This window comes from Diabrotica undecimpunctata, chromosome 2, assembly GCF_040954645.1.
Source record: "Diabrotica undecimpunctata isolate CICGRU chromosome 2, icDiaUnde3, whole genome shotgun sequence".
Taxonomy (NCBI): Eukaryota; Metazoa; Arthropoda; class Insecta; order Coleoptera; family Chrysomelidae; genus Diabrotica; species Diabrotica undecimpunctata.
This window is the reverse complement of record NC_092804.1, coordinates 12,082,291-12,100,875: the sequence shown is the minus strand read 5'-3', so window position 1 is coordinate 12,100,875 and position 18,585 is coordinate 12,082,291. Positions and strand designations below refer to the sequence as shown.

Genomic DNA, 18,585 nt, shown 5'->3' with positions numbered 1-18,585 from the left:
GGAAATTTCGCACAAATTTAAAAGACGGTAATTCCTTGATGTTCAAATGTATTATTAACATTTTATTTTGTTAATAAAAAAATTATTAAAATTTATAAATTATTGCAAAAAACTGAATTTTTGCAAATATCTCCGTAAATTAATTTTATATTTTTAATTTTATTTTAATTTTAATTTAAAAAACGGGAAAATAAAGATATTCTTGATATAAAAAAATTATATAAATATTGTTTATGTAAAATATAAGGGAAAAAACTTGACAAAAAATCAAATTGTGACCATAAATTATTGTTTAAAAAAAACGCAAGGTAAAAATACGAGTACTTTTTCATCTATTCGTCATCTAGTAACCCCCACCTATGTCTTAGAAGCTTCAGATATCTTCGAAAAATTTTGCCGTGAAATCGATGATTTTTGCATAACCAGACTGGGCTATATTATTTATGTTGAGCCAAACAAAACACTTTTACAGAATTTCATTGAAATCGGTTCAGTAGTTTCGAATATTAGCGTGGACGAACATCGTGACACGAGATTTTTATGTATAAAGTATACATCTGTACTTCGATTTATATACGATTTATATGTATACTTCGTATAATGTATACATCTATACATTATAAAAAAATGAGATTATACTTAAAGAGAATGTAACTATAATCACATTTCTATTGAAGTGAAGCTATAATTTGGCATAAAATATCTTTGCTTTGATGAAAATCGATACAGTCTAGCAGATTTGATTGCCGTCATTAATATTAAATAAAGATTTTCTATTTTAGCTCGGGATTTTCATCAGCTGATACAGAAATCGCGAACTTGCCATCGTCGCTGGCTTGCTCGTCGGTGCTTTATTTTCTAAAAGAACCTTAATACAAACAAACGCAGATGTTTTGTAGGCGAAAATATAAGTCGTCTAATAAAAAAATAAATGATTACTTTGTACCTATCCTGTCGCTTTTATTATTTTACGTGATGTGTTTTTCTTGACCTCTTAATGGTAGTTTAGCTTTTTTCTGGCTCTATACATAAAACTTTCTTAATGCAATCCAAAGCTTTTTGCGTGTAGGTTTGTAATGGATATAAAGTACATATAATGGAAAAATTTAACGATAATTCCTTCATATATATAATGTTCAATAGTGTCAAAACTGCTTCCTTATCTCTAGATAAGCAGATTGTTGTATTCTCAGAAACTTGAAAAACAACTTTTTCTACTCACAAAATTGCTGAATTTTTCAAGTAGCTTTGGACTAATTCTGTTGTAGCTAAGTCGTTCTAGTAGCTTGAACGTCGCCGATAGTAGGACTATTGGTCTGTAGTTCTTAGGGTTGTTATCATTTGATTTCCCTGGTTTTAATATGGCAATGACCTTCGAGCGTTTGAGTTCCTGTGGTATGGTACCAGTCTTCATAATGTCCGTGAAAAAAATTCGGAATGAATATTGTCAAAACCTTGGGCTTTACCTGACTTTACATCCTTGAGAGCTATGGTGACTTCTTCACAAGTGAAAGGGCGGGAGTATTCGGTTTCTGTAGATTGGAATTTTAAAATTTTGAGCTCTCGTTTTACCTTGATTCTGTGTGGCTTGTCTTTCGTGACTTTTTAGATGTCGATACCAGATGTGAGGCAATAATGTTTAGGTTAATTGTTGTTATGGAAATTCCGCTTCCTAATTTTCTTAGTAGTGACCATGCTTGTCTACTTGATGTTTGAAAATTAAGACTTTCTACAGTTTCCGTTCATTTCTGTTGTCTTGCTGCATCTAGGCTATGGAGCAGTTCATCGACTAATTCTTGATCGCCGCTTTCAAGAAAATTTTGGTACAGTTCTTCGCTGTTGTGGGACCAACCAGGAATATATCTTTTCGATGGCCTCTTGGTATATGCTTTTTGGGCGTGCTTGTTACGGCTCCAATGAATATTTTGTAATTTCTGATGGTAGACTCTTAAAGAGTGTGTCGAGAGCACCCACTTTTTAATTTAGGTTCAACACAACAAGTATATTTCAATATGTACGAAAATTTACATAAGAAATTCGGCTTCGATGAAAAAAGTTGGTACAAGCAACTTCTGATTTAACAGAAATTCCACTTCCAACTATATACAAAATAGTTAAAAATGAACCCTAACATCGCAAGAAGCGATGGGACTACAAATTTTCAAGACTTATAGATACAGACAGATACACTTATAAAACTATTGAAATCCAATATATAAGACTGGTATAGAAGCATCGAAATACCAGCAATATAAATATTAATAAAGAAATTGGAACTAACCAGTCGTAGCATGAACTGCTGTGAGAAAACTCTTAGAAATTGTATAAAGAAAATGGACTTTAAATTTAAACCAATAAATAAATAATAAATTGCATTAAGATACCACAGGAAGATAGCTTCAGAACAATAATAAATAAACGTTAAGCAGTTATGGAAAGCCAAAGAATAGTCAACGGGCTTAATATATACCTAGAACAAATTACTAAATGTACGCAAGGAAGTAGGCGAACTTACTATTTAGACGAAACTTGGTATGATACAAAAGTATGAAGTTAGTTGCACGTATTTGCTCAAACTAAAATTTTCTATTAAAAAACGTACATGCACCATTGATTTACAGCATAACGTCCCGCATGCGAACTGGACATGTGAAGAAATGGGTGCATTATGCAGATCTTGATAGACGCCCAGAAAATCTGGAATTACCTGAAAATATTAAAGCTAATGAATAATGATGACAAATTAATCACGAAATCGAATTCAACGGTATAAATATAGCTCGTTCTCGGAAATTATATCTAGGATAAGTGGCTTGGCAAACGTATTAGATCGTAATCGTCAAAGGAATAACGTCAATAGTCAACTTGGTATAATTTACAGGGTGAACGTTAACATAAGTCTAAGTTAGTTTTAGTAATGCATGTGTTGTCTTATTATACAGAAAAAATATTCTCAAAATAATATAGGAACATTATATTCAGTCATTTGATAAAAAAGATTAGAACTAAATCAATACTGAAGTTTTAATTCGCTCGTTGACATTCGAAAGCGATATTTGGAAATTCAATCGCCAAACAGAAAAGAAACTTTAGTAATTTTCCTCTAATCGTGCATTATGTGGTCTTACGCGCTTTATAATATAACACGACTTACTTTGTGGCGTGAAAAGTTAATATATCACAGATGTTGACTCTATTTAGCTATAGCAAAATATGTAATTAACGAGACAAGTGCGAAAGATCGTGAGTCACCAGCCACTATACTATAACAATTTTCAATTGAAGGTGATTCATTGGCAAAATCGCTGTTAAAGCGAGCAACCGATATTCCCCTTATCAACTGTGCATAGGTGTACCAAAATAATATTTTAATTATTCATTATTTATTTAAACACGTAAATAATTACGTAAAAATTAAATGTAAGACCGATATAATTATTAAATTATCATGTTTGATTTGACAGGTATCTTATATCTGTCATCTGTAACAAAATAAAGTAAAATTTTATTGTTATTATATAGTGCCTAATACCTACAGTATTTCGAAAAACAGAAAACTTTGCAAAATAAATATATTCCATTTATATAGAAGGAGAACTACAAAGCACAGAAATAATTCAAACAGCGACTCGTCCGAAGAGAAATCCCCAGTCACATTTAAGTCTTTTATTATTTTGTCGAAAACAGTGTTTACCATCCCGTCCAATCTCCATATTTTCTCTTCTTCCTTGATCACATGGGTTACAACATTAGTCCCATCATCTTTCCGTATCCGCTCCATTGCAAGTTCTAACAAACTTTGGACATCAGAAATTTTATAAGGCACCTTTTCACGAGCTACGTAACCCTTTACTTGAGTTAAGATTAATTATATCGGGTTTAACTCGCAATGGTAAGGAGGAAGTCTTAAAATAGTGATGCCCTTAGCACGAGCTATTCTATCTACAAAATGTTGGCGATATCTGTCACGATCCTGTCTAATGACAGTTATAAGCTCAGCCTTAACCATGTCCTCGGAAAATGGAATTCCTTTTTATCCTAACCAACTCTTCAAAACTTTGGGCGTCCATGTCTTCTTGAAAATCCCCCATTTTTTGGATAAAAAAATTAGTGCACTATCGTCTAAAAAGTCACTATCACTACCTATAAGAGCGACAATCAGTCGTTGCCCTTCGTCCGTTGGTACTCGTAACCGTGTTGATAAACTCTTACAGTAGTATCTTTCCAGATCTTAGATAATGTGTAACCAGAATTCACCCACGTTTCATCCAGATAAATCTTTTTGTGGGCAGAACGAACCTCTCTAATATAGCAAAGATATCTTCATCGCCATGAGACTAAATCTTCTCTTTCTATTAAGACAAAATTACGGGATCGTTTGGCATACATAAATTCTAAATCTTCTTTTATTATTATCCCTAAGTCAGTCTTAACCGTCGAAATATTCCACGAACTGATTCTACCGATGCAGAGATGACCGAGAATTTACGGAGTTTTCGTCACCCGGTAAGCGGTTTTCCAGAACAGTTCGTTCTCATCATATAAGCCAGTAGGGGCGGGTCAGTTTGGTTAATTTTATGATCCGTGCTTTCGAATTGATCAGAGAACACGTGATATAGTTCTGTAATATTTTGATTTGATAAAATTGCGATTTTATAAGGTTTAGATATTGTGTCCTGCAAGAAAGTGGATATTGTTCAGTTTATCGATAGGAGATTTTTTTATGAGACTTGGATGCGTATACACCCAAGGAAATTCGAAGAAATTTATTTCGGATAAAATCAAGTGTTTTTAAATATGTTTTTTCGGAGGAATTGTAGGCAAAAAATCCGTTTTGATCGGATTAGTGATTTGTATATTAGTAGTTGATTTGAGTAGTGGGCATTATAAATATTTAAAAAACTTATTTAGTTTTACTTTTGTTTTAGCTTTATATGAAGAGAGCGACGAGAATGGATTGGAGTTGGAGAGCCACGGATCCGTCATTAGACACCTACTGTCGCAAGTTAAAATCGGTATGGATCTGACGAAAGTTGTTTTACCGACCTTTATATTAGAAAGAAGATCTTTATTAGAAATGTACGCAGATTATTTTGCACATCCCGATATGTTTATAAAGTAAGTAAGCTGAAAACACTTTTATCACTGTAATATTAGACAAAACTAAAGAAATGGTTATTATTCTATTTACTTCAGACTGTTGCTATCAGCTAAATTAAAGCTATTATATTATCTAGATGCGAAGAGCTCAAAAGATATATGAAGGCAACAAGAACAAAAGAAGCATGGAAAACGGTAAAAAACCTGAGAACAAACATAAAAGAAGCAAGTGGAATAGATTTAATATAAGAAAGATCTTGGATCGAATATTACTCTCAACTTCTGACTGAAACGTGACCGCAGTTCACGAACACCATAACAACAATATATGAAGTGGAATACGATGAAGACGATGAAATACTGTATAAGAAGTCGAAGATAAATATGAATTCTAAAGAATCGAAAAGCATACGAACCACTATAATGCAAGGAAAGATCGTTGAACGACGAAGCGTTAGACGTAAAAAAATTTCTAGGCTGCGAAACCAAGAAATGGTTCGGAATGACATCGATCATTATTCCTTCTTCTTCTAGTTCCATGACCGTTATAGATCATATAGATTTTCCATACCATTGCCTTAGATTTTTCAGCCATGATGTTCTTCTTCTACCAGGACGAATGATCAGATGTAAAAGATCATATTTTTCAGGGTGTCTCATAATGTGACCGAAGTATTCCAGCTTGCGTTTCTTTATTATATTGACCGGTTGTGTTGTTTGGTTCAGCCGTCTAAGGACCTCATCATTTCTAACTCTGTCGACCCAGCTTATTTTCAGTAGTCGTCTGTATACCCAGATCTCAAAGGCTGTCAAGCGTCTAAGAATAGCCTCAGATAGAGTCCACGCTTCCACTCCATACAGCAGGACGGGGAAGATGTAGCAAGATGTTATTCGAACTCTAAGGTCAATGCTAAGATCGTGACTGCAAAGTACGTTTCTCATTTTTACAAAGGTAGCTGGGGCTTGTTCTATTCGGCTTTTAATTTCTGCGGTTGGATCCTAGCTCTCATTGATATTACTGCCGAGATACACGAGTACTCGTCTACTCTGTCCAGTGTGGCATCTCCGACTTTTATACCGTCATCCTGTATATAATTTTGTTTACTAACTATCATATATTTAGTTTTCTTAACGTTGAGTTTTAATCCATACTGATCACAAGTCTGTTTTATTTAGTTCATTAGATTTTGAAGGTCTTCTCCGCAATTAGCAAGCACTAAGGTATCGTCGGCATATCTAATATTGTTGACGGTTACTCCATTTACAATAATACCTTCGGTTGTCTCCATTAAGGCTTCCTTAAATATTTCCTCCGAATATAAGTTAAAAAGTAAAGGCGACAATATACAGCCTTGTCTCACTCCTCTTTTTATATTTATTTCATCCGACAGTTTTTGTTCAACCTTTATTCTTGCCACTTGATGCCAGTATAGATTTGTAATTATTCGTAGATCTTTATCGTCCAATCCAGCTGTTTCCAATATTTCTAGCATTTTGTTATGTCGGACTTTGTCAAAAGCCTTTTCAAAATCGATTGCACAAATGTACACATTTTGATTTATATCTCTGCATCTCTGTACTAGCACCTGTATACTAAACAAGGCTTCTCTTGTACCCAAGCCACTCCTAAACCCAAATTGAGTATTACTAATTCTGTCTTCTAATAGCGTGTAAATTATCACCGCATATCTTTGGACGATGTTTCTTAGGTATTGTGACAAACGTCGACTTTAACCAATCAGTTGGTAATATCCCAGTGTCATAAATTCTCTTAAAGAGATTACAAAGAGCTTTAATTCCATTTTCTCCGAAAAACTTCAGTATTTCAGCACTTACTTCATCGAGGCCAAGTGCTTTTTTATTTTTTGCCGTTTGTATTCAACGTGTAACCTCACTTTCTGTTATAGATGGACCTGATATAACAATCGTGTATAGTGTTCTACTTTCTCATCTTCAAATAATTCAGAAATGTAGTTTTCCCATTCTTTTAACTGTTCATTGATGTCTAATATTATGTGTCCGTTTCTATCTTCTAAACTTTGGGATACTTGTTTCCGTTTGTTTCCAGCGACCTCTTTTAATTTCTTGTGTAGATGAAATGTATCGTGTTTCTTTTCATATTGTTCAGTTTCATTACATTCTTTACTATGAAATTGTGTTTTCGCGTGTCTTATCTTCTGCCTGATTATTGCGTGGATCCTCTTGTATTCGTTTTTATCTTTATTTCTGACTTCTCTTCTTTGATCCATAAGTCTCAGTATTTCTTCTGTCATCCACCCTTGTTTTTTTCTTGCTTTTAGCGCACTCAATTTTGTTTCTTGAACAGTCTTTAAGATGTCTTTAATTCTCGTCCAGTTTTCCTCAGTACTTTCCTCTTTGCTTGATGTTAACGTCATTTTTTGTTCTAATATACTAGTTATTTCTTGCTAGTAATTATTCCGTGCAGCAGTTTCGAAATTACAAATAGCCATGTTAATCATCAACCTCCACAGGAGACGTTGAAGCAAGAAGAATCATTATTAAATTCTTACATTTTATTTTATTATTGCTAAATATTATATGTATGATATTGACAATTTGCTATTTTTTAGTATACCAAACATTAAAGACCCTAGAGAACGTATGGTACAAGTAGTTAGATGGTATCTATCCTCGTATCACGCAGGAAGGAAGAGTACTGTAGCCAAAAAACCTTATAACCCTATATTAGGCGAAGTATTTAGGTGCCATTGGGACGTTCCGAATTCCGACAATGGTGCAGACGATAGTTTAGCCGAAGACGGTCCCGTACCGTGGTGCAAGAGGTCGCAACTTACATTTGTTGCTGAACAGGTGTCCCATCATCCGCCAAGTAAGTTTCGTTTTATAATAATTAATTATTTAGATAAGTAATAATTTAGATATTATATTGATTGAATATGATTTTTTAGTATCTGCGTTCTACGCCGAACACTACAATAAACGGATCAGCTTCAACGCGCATGTGTACACCAAGTCTAAATTCCTCGGCCTTTCAATATGTGTGTACAATATTGGACAAGGTATCGTCAACGTTATCGACTACGACGAAGAGTACATCTTGACATTCCCTAACGGTTATGGCCGATCTATACTCACTATACCCTGGATCGAATTGGGTGGTACGGTTACCATTAACTGTCCAAAAACGGGCTACAACTGTAATATAGAATTTATCACAAAACCCTTCTACGGAAATAAAAAGAATAGGATTACGGCTGAAGTGTTCGGGCCAGATGAAAAGAAACCTTTCCTAACTGTTTCGGGAGAATGGAGTGGAATCATGGATTATAAATGGACTGATAGAGTAAGAAGTGTTTGTTGTATTATTTAAAATATCAATATAAATAATTTATATAGCTACTTATTATTGAACTGTGGAAATCCTCCTCCTATGTATCATCTCTATTGATGTTGGCGACCAGTATGGTGACCAGTCTATTGTGGGCTTGGTACATGAGAGCGATTCCTTTAGTTCTGGTCCACTCTTATATTCCTGAGCCTTGATTTCTTTCTTAGTCTTTTTTCTCAATAATTAGTTGTAGCTGTTCGTATTCCTTGTATATTATATGTCCGATATATGAAGGTTTCCTTGACGTTGTAAAATTCATTAAGGTAACACGCCTCAGATGGATAGGTCATGTAATCAGACGAGAGGAAGATGCCATAGTCAGAAAAGTTTTTGACCGAAGAGGGCCGATCGGACAACGAAGAAGAGGAAGACCGAGACTTAGGTACCAAGACAACCTAGAAAATGATTTGAAGTCTATCGGAATTAGAGCATGGAGAAGAGTTGCCAGAGACAGGGGCGAATGGAGGATTGTTCTGAAGAAGGCTTTGGCTCATAAAGAGCTGTAACGCCACTGATGATGATGATGAAGGTTTCCTTACTTTGACGATTTTCAACAGATGTTGGCGAGTATTCATCATTGACAGTACTTCTACGTTGGTTGTTATTGTGGTCTAACTAATTCGCAACATTATTCTGTGCAGCCACATTTTAAAGGCGTTTAATTAGTTGATGTGGCCTTCTTTGAGTGTCCAGGTTTTATAGCCCTATAGAAGCAGTGACCATATACAATCTTTTAGTGGTCTTTTATTCGCTCCGTGCGTGACCATGGTAGGGGTACTTTGAAACGATGCCAGCGTGCGTACCGGCGAAATATGACAAAATTGGACCTACCTTTTTAGGCATAAATGTTATCAAAAATGTGTGCAAATACATATTGCGTATTTAATTGTGCTAATAATAGCAAAAATAGTAAGTGTAGTTTTTATAGGTTCCCAAAGATTACATATAAATTAGAGAAAAGAAAAAGATGGATCCGTGCTATTAATATGAAAAAGTAAATATCACATAACTAGGAAAAATTTAAATAATTTACCTTAAATGATATTTTATAAGGCTTCAAGCTAACTGCAGAGTGCCTGATGACTTTAGCTTTTATATCATAACTTTTACTATTACTGTTTTTAAATATATGCTCTTTCACGTGAAAAACTTGATTTGCCAGTACTAGATTTTTCCTTTTCTTTTCCGTTTATGGTTGAAAAGATATATTATGATGAATTTTGAGAAACCCTGTTTTTAATACTACATTTATTTTGTACATAAACTGAAAAAATATAATTAAAAAGTTAATTATTAATAATTGTCAATTTCGCATGTATTTAACAATGTCAAACATATGTCATATGTTTAACCTGAAAATTGGTATACAGCGTTCCACGTTAAGAAAATAACATTGCCGAGATAGGGCCATGTATTTCTTATGGACGATAGAAGCGCAGCGTTGCCACGATGAATATATTTATACTCGTTGCCACGAGTATAATTTGTATTTTCGTTTTCACAGACATGAATTAAATAATTGTTTTTTAACGTAATTGACCAAAAGTGTCCATTCGAAACAAGAGATGAAAAGCAGGGAAAATGATTTTAATTAAATAAATAGTATTTACAAAAGATAATTTTATTTTATCTTATTTTAATTATAGTAACGACAGTTTATTTGTTTTTCGGTAAGAATATCATATACCATGAATCATAGAAATCAGTAGAAAATATTGCTTAGTTAAATCATGCACTTTGTCGGCTATTAAAGATATAAAAGCAAATAAACGGACCGCTTGGAATGCGTATATCTAATTACTAATTGCAACTTAAAATAATACGGTGTGCGTATGTCAGCGATTTTATGTCGTTCTCCGAGACTACATAATGATAATAAGGCTTTGTGGTTCTTCAGTTGTTATTCTGTCTTTACAGTTAAATGTTAATTGAAAATGGAAATTCGAAAAATATATCGACAATCTAGTAAACCGCATGCCTGAGAGTTTTGGCAACACTGATCTCCATAAGCCTAATGTTATTTTCTTAACGTGAAACGCTCTATAGGTCCAAAACTGTCATATGAAGGCGGTAGGTGTCGCGTCAGTCACGCACGGAGCGAATAGTCTCATTGGTATGACCAATTTTACGTTACAAAGTTTTTCTCATGTTTATGAATCCTGCCCTTGTGATTTCAATTCTTCTCTAAATCTCCTTTGAGCGATCTAGTTGACAATGACTGATTCCATTAACACTTTCATTAAGATTGTGATGAAGTGATAGGTGTGTAAGTCTCGGCTGAAAACTAACGTTTTTGTTTTTATGATATTAATGTTCAACTCCATTCTGATGCTTTCTTCTGTGAGTATATTCATTAGTTTCTGGAGCTATTCTTTATTTTCTGCTATGATCGCCGTATTATCTGCGTACTTTATGTTGTTTATCATAATGCCATTGATTCTTCCTCTCTAGGAATAGTGGCATCTTTTTATGCCGTCTCCACTTATGAAGGTTGGCTTTGGCTATAACCATTGCAAATTCGCCAGTTTCTTCTGCTTTTCTTAAGAGCGTCTGTGTGTTTAACCCGGTCGAGTCGTGAATGTTTTTCAGCCAGGATATTTGTCGTCTACCAGGACCCCTTTTTCCTTCGATTTTACCCTTCATAATCAAAATTGACAAGAAATAGATATTTCAAGAAATTATTTTATTTATCATTTTTAAGCAAATGTAATAGCGTGGCTCTACGTCCGTGTACCGTTCTAGGGTTAATTGTAAATGTAAAAAAAGTAGAAGTTTTTAAATTAATAAAAATGTCAATATATACATTTTTCCGCTTTTAGTATATTTTTATATATTTTTCTTTTAGGAGACTGAAGAATACGTAGATGTTAACCAATTAAACATTATAAAGAAACAGGTCAAACCGATTAGTCAACAGGAGGAAAATGAATCCCGTAAATTGTGGAAAGAAGTAACGGCTGGTTTGAAATTTAACGAGATCGATAGAGCTACCGCTGCTAAACAATCTTTGGAGCAAAAACAGAGAGACGAAGCTAAGGAGAGGAAAGAAAGCGGGCAGGAATGGCAAACAAAGGTAATTATTATTCAGTGATATATAGAAGTAAAAGCTATTTTAAAACATAAAGTAGATTTTTAAAGCGCATACTGCCCGATCTCTGTAGCTATTTATAGTTAACAAATGATTACGCATATATCGGCTGGAGTATGTTGAAGTAATAATTACTTGAATATGAATACAAAAGTTCCTTCTTCTAGATTTATTTCGCATTTACATTTAACACACATTCACACTTACATTTCAATCACATTTCACATTCAGTTTCACATTTCACTTTCACATTTCACCTTCACATTTCACTTTCACATTTCACTTTCACATTTCACTTTCACATTTCACCTTCACATTTCACCTTAACATTTCACATTTCACTTTCACATTTCACTTTCACATTTCGCTTTCACAATTCACTTTCACATTTCACATTCACATTTCATAGTCACATTTCATATTCACATTTCATATTCACATTTCATATTCACATTTCATATTCACATTTCATATTTACATTTCATATTCACATTTCATATTCACATTTCACATTCAGATTTCACATTCCTAATTTCGACTCTGTTATATTCTCCAGGTTTCATAACGTTCGAAATCCATTAAAAATCAGTTTTCTTAACCAAGATAGCCATTTTCTCTCAAATGCCTGTTTAAACCTCCTATATCCTACGCATTTTTTTCTAGGCCAGCGACTAGTATTCTCCCTATTGGATTTCTCTCGACTTTCGTCTTCTCCTCTCTGACTTTCCGCACATCCTTGTCAAACGAGGCCGTCCTCACGTCTAGGACCGACCAGAAAACCATCTCCCGATTATCGCTTATATTTTTTTCTTCTCACATCCTTCTTGGCAACCCTCGTTTGGGGTTGCAATACATACAGAAAAGGAAGTGAGTTGTTGTTTTCTTTTTCTGTGGTGAATTTGATTGGAGTATTGTAGGATACAGGATATGCAACCAAAGTTTATAGAAAACCAACCCACATTAACAGATATTTAAATTACCACTTAAACCAGAACATAAATATCAAAAAGGGAATTATCAAATCATGATGGGATAGAGCTCAAAACACCTGCTATAATGAAAATGCATTTCAGGGAGAAAAGAACCTGCTAACAAAGGTTTTAACTAAAAGAAATAACATTCAAAACGACCAATACACTGAGGTTTATTCTGTTTGTAAACCAATCCTAACAACACACAAAAGCGATCAAACAACTACGTCTATAAAATGCTATATCTGTGAATGGAACAATCTCTATGTGGAAGAAAAGTGTTGTCTTTCGGATAGACTAACCACTAAAGATAAACGAGCACGAAACGTACATCAAAAACAGAGAGTTCGACAAATCACAGATATGAAAACATGCCTGATCTCTCTATTATACAGAAGATGGATTACATATTTAGTCTTACTCTGTCAAACGCTTTCTTTAGGTCAATCAGACACAGAAATGCTGGTCTATTATACTCTAGTGATTTCTCAGTAATTTCATTTATAACGAATATTGCATTTGTACACGATCTTTCACTACGAAAACCCTGTTGTTCATCTGCTAAACCTGTGATTTATTAGCACTTGTAAAATTTTAGTTGTAAGTTTTAGTGTAGTATTTAACAAGTTCTCTGGCAGTTTTTTTATCTCCTTTTTTAAATATTATAATTATTTCGCTTGTTCTCCATTCTTCCGGTATTTTATTCTGTTTTATAATTTTATTAATTAATGTTGTTATTTATTCTGTCATGAAGGTTTAAGATTGATGACCATAATTATTATTGTGACCACATCCTTCCAACTAACCTTCCACTGCTCTAACAACCATTACAATTAAATTCCTAGGTAACATAGAGATTAATCATTCAAAAACTAAACATTTGACAAATTTCTTTGAAATATTCAACAAAGATTATCTGGACCACTGTTCTTCGAGCAAATTAAATATCCTGGATTATAAAGTTGAGTTTGTATATCAAAAATATTAGCAAAAGACTGTAGACTCGATGTTGATATGTATGTTACGAGCAAAGCCCGTAATCGGAAAATCCTAGCATTTTACGGAAATTATTTTCCACTTCAAGCATTGTACCCCCAAACTGTACAATGTCGGAAATGATGAAAATTAAAAATCATTATCGAAACGCTCATCGATTCGAATCGATTATTATTGACAAGCGACACACCAAATCAAAAATCTAACATTTCTTGTTAATTATTTGATATTTTTATATTTTTTATTTATATAAATAGAGTTTTTTTTTTTTTTTTTTTTCGAATCGACAATGTGATAAAATGCTGTGTCAAACTAAAATATAAATAATAAGAAGTAATTGTTCTACAGTGTGACAATGTTAGTAAAACATTTCAAAGCTTCAAGAGATAGATACATCACTGTAATACCGGGAAGATGTTTGTGAAACATTTCAGATTGTCAAGAGATGTGTATGATAATTTAAAATATTTTAGTCCTACAATCCAGAAGTCAGAAGCCCTGATCACAGAATAATAAACAATCTGAATGACAACTCCGCTTGAAAAAATAAGTACGCGCATCTCGTTCGCGCAGACGGAATCAGCCATGTTTTAAACGGAACCAGTGCTGTTCAGTGAAATTTTATCTGGTGTACATAGAAAAATTAACCTGGTTTAATTTATTTACAATAAATTAACCCGGTTTAATTTATTTACAATAGATTAAATTATTTCAAATGTACATTATTAATCTCTAAAAATTTAAATTACCGTTCTGTCATAGCTTGTCACAAATTTCTCAATTCGAGTCTATGTTTCCGCTTAAAATATGGCGATCGCGTGCTGACAAACTTCAAAAGCGGTATCTGAGAGTAGACATTCTGATTGTTATTTATTCTGTACTCTAATTAATTAGGAATTTATAACCTCATTGATGTTTGTTGGTCTTTAATAACAAATAGGGAATAATAGTAAAAATCGATATCTGTCATATTCTCCCAAACTTTGACGCATGGCTACTTATTGAAATTCGAACATTGTACAGCAGTTGCTTTATACGAAGTCAGACGATTATGTCTATTTCGGAGATTGTACAGTAAAGAAGTATAAGGAAAAAGACAGTTAAAATTTGATTTCACGTATAGTGCGTCTGTGTATCCGCTTATACGTATTTCGCCCTAAAAGGGCTCTTCGGAACGAGTATTCACAGTCGCTCTGAACGTGAAAATAAATCTTTTCTGTCTTAGAAAGCAACTCAAACTTGGTTTCGTATGGACGCAAATAGCGACATCTGATATTGTAACGATAATATTTTGCCCACCATAGGGGTATTACTCTTAGGGGTAGAAGATGGGGGATAGACATTCTTGGGGCGAAGATAGGGTAAGCAAAATAAACGCTACTTGTGCGAACGGGCACTCAGGGGTTAGTTGGAGAGCTGGGGTCGTGGATAAGTAAAAGACAAGGGGGTTTGGATTGGGGCAACTACAGAAAACTGAAGTAAAGGGTCATAAATCTCTTGGGACAAACATAATGAAAATAAACCGGAAACACCTCAAGAAATTTAATATAGGGCGCCACCTGAGGTGCCTAATTATACCTATTACAACCAGCTAGTTGTAACTGGAGATATAATTATTAAACATAAAAAACCATATCTTTTACAAATGGAAACTCAAAAAGAAAGGGTTAGTTAAAAGAAATAAACAAATGTTAAGAAACAAAATTTAACATTTATTTTTGTGTCACCACAAACAGTTACAAAACATCGAGAACACAAAAATGCTCAAAAAAGACAATACAAAAATATAATAATAGCTGCAAAATACAAAAATACAAAAAAAAACTTACATGTGTCATCTGTTTACAATTTCCAGGAGTTGGAGATACAACAACAACTTACAAAATTTACATGTAAGTTAACCTTTCTTTTAAAGAAAACAAAACAAAACAGTATCAAAAATAATAAAGCTAGCTGTCATATGTTAACATTAAATTTAAAACAAAACTGAACAAATAAAATGACAGCTAAAAGTCAAACCATAAAATTTGCTACTTATTAATTATTACAAATACTTTTATCCTGTATGAAAGCAATTATTAAAAAAATTTCTGTCTTTACTTTAAATTTACACAAAAAAATGTTACCTGGATTTCACTATTTCGCACATAACTCTGAAACTTGTTACATCTCTGGACTGAAACTGCAAGAACGAAACTCTGGAACAAAGGGAAACCATTTCCATAATCTGGAACGAAAATCTGACGTGGTTGGAGTTGAATCCTGGACACGAACACACGAACAAAAGGGACTGGATCTCACACTGCAAATTGGATCGACCATTTGAGGCCGAAGCCGGCACTGACACAAAACTTATGCCTCTGCCTCTTAAACAACCGGAACAGGTGGAATTAGACGATTAACTGCTACTAAAATTGATTTCCATAACGTAAGACGAAGATTTCCCTGAACAGGGACAAAAACAGAAAACTACAAATTCAACGTGAATTTGGACATGACGCTGGACCACTGGAGATCACCGCTCTTCACCGCGGCTCCAACGAAAGTGACGAAATTATCCTTACAAATTGCTCGCATAAGTTAGAACAAACAAAGCACTTAGGGTATAAACTAAACACAAAGGAAATTAAGACGTAATTAATTTGAAAACGCAATATCGGGCGGTTTGAACAAAGAAATATCGAAGAAATTTGCGCCTGTGACATAAACAAACAATAAAATGAATTTATTATCGACGGCGGCGACCTAAAAAGAACGAAAGATTATAAATTGAAGGATACGAACTAAGAAACATTGAAAAAATTCTTCGTTAATATAATGCATATATAAGTGGATTTCAATTAACATATATACGAGGGGACTTCAAAATAAAATGCTACAATATTAAAATCCGTAAACTAATTTTCGAAACCAAATTCATATGTTTGCTTTAATCTGTGCCTTCTAAGAATTGCAAGGCAAAGCAGACGTTGATAAAAATGTTATGAGAGACATGGGGAATCTAAATTGCATTCCACAACATATCTCCTCAACTAAGCAAAAATCCTTAGCGAATTGGTTTCTAGTACTCGTTCAGAGTATATCGGAATAAAAGGAAAAAGACTGTTAATATTTGATTTGACGTACAGTGCGTCTGTGTATCCGCTTATACGTATTTCGCCCTAAAAGGGCTCTTCGGAACGGCTATTCACAGTCGCTCTGAACGTGAAAATAAATCTTTTCTGTCTTAGGAAGCAACTCTAACATGGCTTCGTATGGACGCAAATAGCGACATCTGATGTTAAAATCTGTAAACTAATTTTCGAAACCAAATTTAGATTTTTGCTTAAATCTGTGCCTTCTAAGAATTGCAAGGCAAAACAGACGTTGATAAAGATGTTAAAGAAGTATAATGCTAGAAGTGGACAAGATTTTCGGTAAAATGCTAGGATCAATTTGGGACATTGCTCGTAACATGTATATACAAAAAAGCTATCCTGAAAAGATTCTAGAATTCATATTTCAAAAGGAAAGAATATATGGTATACATATACTTAATTGTTTGGAAGTAATTATTTGTAATTATTTTTATTTTATCTTTGTTTCAGTTGTTCTACAGAATTGGAGAAGATGCGTTCACCTACATAAAGCCTTTGCGACAGAGGATATTATCCGGCCAACCAACGAACACTTGAGAATACGAGTCGTATCGTATTTGTTACGAATAATATTGTGCTTTTTCTAAACTTTCCTGAAAAAACCCACTTTCGCCTGAGTTATTATTGTTAGTGAACTGTGATATATATTATCAACATGAGAGATGTATTTTTTAGGTTATTCGCTTGGGCCGGGCCGAGCTACTGAAAAATACTCGACACACAGAGTTTTATGAGGTTTTTATACATTTAAAACTGATTTTTGGTGAGTGATTTGAGTTATTTTTTAGTTATAAGTGGAAAATATGGGGAAATACAATGTGTACTATAAAGTTGTTGTTGATTCTATCCTCCAAAAGTGAACATCGCATTTTCATGAATTAATCCTTAATCATTAAGAGTTTTATTGTTTTTTCTCTATTAATAAACGTTTATAAAGTATACTTAGTTTTATTTTGATAGTTTTTATACCTATACGATTAAAAATACAGAAGTAGGAGAAGAAATCTTAACATCAGATGTCAATGAAAAGTGGAGCAATATTCAGAAGGAATTATTTAAGGCTGCAGAAGCAAAATGTAGAGATAAAAAAGGCCAAGGAAAAGTGGTTAACAAATCAATGCATAGAAATAGAAGAGTATGACAGAAAATCTTCTTCTTTGAGTACCGTGCCCAAGTTTTAGGCGGGCACGGTGGCGTTTTAGGGTTTTAGGCGATCTTGCGCGGCATGTAACAATTCATCTGCTGATAAGCCAGTCCATTGACGAAGGTTTCAGAGCCATGAGTATTTCTTCCTACCAATTCTTCTTTTTGAGTCGATCTTTCCGTTGAGTATCAACTGCATTATCCTGTATCTGCTTCCTCTCATTATATTCGAATTTTCTCTTTATTATCATCTTTATTAAGTTTCTGCTTCTCATATGTCTACTCAGTCCAAAATAGCATTTGTTTGCTAGGATTATTCTTCGCTTGATTTCTTCCGTCATGACGTTCTCCTTGGTGATCAGGGAGCCCAAGTATGTGAATTTGTCCACCACTTCAAAGGTAGAATTATCAACCGTGAATTGGTGGCCGATGTTTCTGGCTCTATTGTTGGGTGTTGATGCCATTATCTTAGTTTTATTTTCATTTACTTGCAGGCCCATATTTTTTGAGGCGTGTGACAAGGTGGTATACATTTCTTCTAGCTTGCGTGTTGTGCGGGCAACTAGATCAACATCATCTGCATATGACAAAATTTGGGATGATTTATTAAAAATGTTTCCTCTGCTGTCTATTTGGGCATCCCTGACCGCCTTTTCCAAAGCTATGTTGAAAAGGAGACACGCCAGCGCATCTCCCTGTCGCAACCCAACATGCGTTTAAATGCCTGTGATTGTTCGCCCTGTATTTGGACTTTGCAAACAACTTTACGCATTGTAGCCT

General features: G+C 34.0%; 1 protein-coding gene across 2 annotated transcripts in view; it reads left to right on the top strand.

Annotated features, from left to right (window-relative positions):
- LOC140434195 (oxysterol-binding protein-related protein 9) overlaps positions 1 to 17,601 on the top strand; it is a 249,344-nt gene extending 231,743 nt beyond the window's left edge. For both annotated transcript variants that reach the window (XM_072522278.1, XM_072522279.1), the window contains 5 exons: positions 4,929 to 5,118; positions 7,692 to 7,951; positions 8,031 to 8,425; positions 11,316 to 11,543; positions 17,113 to 17,601. In XM_072522278.1, coding sequence (XP_072378379.1) covers positions 4,929 to 5,118; positions 7,692 to 7,951; positions 8,031 to 8,425; positions 11,316 to 11,543; positions 17,113 to 17,199 — 1,160 coding nt within the window. In that variant the 3' untranslated portion in view covers positions 17,200 to 17,601. The remainder of the gene's footprint in view (positions 1 to 4,928; positions 5,119 to 7,691; positions 7,952 to 8,030; positions 8,426 to 11,315; positions 11,544 to 17,112) is intronic.
- Positions 17,602 to 18,585: the final 984 nt, after the last annotated feature.